Consider the following 2,056-nt stretch of genomic DNA (forward strand, 5'->3'; position numbering starts at 1 on the left):
TGTAACATCTTCACCTCCATTTGTTAAAATGGAGGAACGAGTTGAGTTTTAATTCTTCGCAGCGGCGGAGCCGCGTCCGCTTTGGTTGTGCAGCCGCAGCGCATGGATCTAATTAACTTCTGAACCTTTATTTCCTCAAAATAAACTGGCTCCTCTTTTTACTATAAATGGATTAAAACAACGTTGCATTCTCTTTTTCTTTGTTCTGTGCTGGAGACTGGAGTTAAAGGCGCCGTTTCAACTAAAGGTTTGCGACGATCTTCCTGACCAAGGTGTCCTGTCCATCACTCTTCAACGCGCCGTCAGCTGCCGGTTAGAAAGACGCATTTAGTTCAGAGTCCATGAGATGATATGCAGAAAGGATTTTCGGTTGATTTTAGTTGCCTCTGAGATTAAATCTTTGCGTAAAGTCTATAATGTCTGCACATTATAGACAAGGGTGTGAGTTATAACCAGTCATATGACCAACGGGCTTCAAATTTTCCCGTCATTTAAAAAAAATAACCGGTTAAATACAGAAAATATTCCGTTAACGCGACCGTGGGACCCAAGTGGTAGATTGTAATAACTGCTGGAACTGTGAGCAGGGCTTTAAAAAACGAGCCGATAAAAGTTAACAATAATTTATTAAAAATGAATCATTTAAAAAGGGTGCAGGGCAAGAATGTGCGGCAGAGTCAATGCATAAGTCTGTTTAAGGAAGAATGGAGTCTTAGCTGGCCCAAGGGGAGGCGGTCCTCTCCGGCACTCAGATCAGCCAGCCGACTGATCCCAGCAGCAGGATCCTCCGCGGCCACGGGCGAATCTTGGCGGCGATCCAGCCACTCGTACTCCAACACCCAGTCGGCCGTTCCTCGATGGCGACCAGTTGGATGAATCTCTGCGGCAACCAGTCCTCAAGTCCCGCCGCTCTGCACCTGTGATCTGTCCAGTTCCTTCAACTGCACAGCTCCCTCTTTATTACTGGCTTCCCGGTCTGCACAATGGAGAACACCTGTGCTGCTGCAGTGGGCGTCTCCAGGTATGAGTGGTAACGTCACCTCAAAAGCAAAACAAAATCAGAAAAACATGCAACACAACAAACCCAAAAAAATAACCCAGATCTAATAAAAAAAAGTAAATTACTTCAAAATATAACAAACAATTTAAACAGGAATGTAAAAAACATGAAATCAACTCAAAAAAGGAAAACAAGGCCACATTACCACACGATCTCTGGTCAGAACCTACCAGAACCACGGTTAGCAAACAGGTCTGCAACCCTAAGAGGGAAATCCAACCCTCACCCTGCTAATATGGAAAAGGTGTCTGCACTGGTTGATCAGCACTATCAGGAAGGTCCAGATTAACCCGAGGGTTCATGTTCTCCTGCAGGCCTTGAAGGTCATCGAGCAGCTGCAGGACAGCAAAGATCTGAAGGAGAAGACCGATGACATGCAGCACAAGGTGGGTCACAACAAGATTTAGTACCAGTAAGAACCTGGGTCAGAACCAGGGTACTTTGGTTTGCTTTGACATGAAATTCTTGAAGAAGCAAGATATATTCTGCCAAACATGGATACATTTACTGGTTTTGACCAGCTTAAACCAGTAAAACCAGTTGCTGCAGTTGTTTTCATTCCTGTTTAAATGAATAAAAATCCAGAATATTTTGATTATTCTCAGTCCTCCGCCTTCTGTGTTTAGGGTGCAGCGGAGCAGATGGAGATACAGGCAGGCCTGGAGAAGTGCTGCCAACGTCTGGACGTCCTGGACAAGGCAGTGGTGAGTCTGTAGGGCTGGACTCTCACCTGTGGGGGTGCTCTAGACAAAACTTCTGCAGATGGTCTCTGTTTCTGATTTCTACTGGAACCTGGAGGGAACGGGCTCTTTGCACGTACGGCGTTGACGTCACATCTGCATGAGCCAAAGCGGCTCACTTGTTTCCGCTTTGAGTTACCATGACAGCTAGAAAAGACGAAGTCATATTTCAGACGCCAAAAAGCAATACTATGAACGTTGTTGTCTTCCATATATAATGGGCTTTTAAGGCACAGACATTGTCCGTTAGAATGTT

At 45.3% G+C, this 2,056-nt stretch overlaps 1 protein-coding gene across 2 annotated transcripts in view; it reads left to right on the forward strand.

The window, feature by feature from the left end:
- The window catches only part of LOC103130935 (glutamine-rich protein 2), a 21,685-nt gene that overhangs the window by 7,808 nt on the left and 11,821 nt on the right, over window positions 1-2,056 (forward strand). For both annotated transcript variants that reach the window (XM_007542466.2, XM_016666293.1), the window contains exons 4-5: window positions 1,375-1,446; window positions 1,687-1,764. In XM_007542466.2, the coding sequence (XP_007542528.1) occupies window positions 1,375-1,446; window positions 1,687-1,764 (150 nt within the window). The remainder of the gene's footprint in view (window positions 1-1,374; window positions 1,447-1,686; window positions 1,765-2,056) is intronic.

This window comes from Poecilia formosa, unplaced genomic scaffold (assembly GCF_000485575.1).
Source record: "Poecilia formosa unplaced genomic scaffold, Poecilia_formosa-5.1.2 Scaffold697, whole genome shotgun sequence".
Lineage (NCBI taxonomy): Eukaryota > Metazoa > Chordata > Actinopteri > Cyprinodontiformes > Poeciliidae > Poecilia > Poecilia formosa.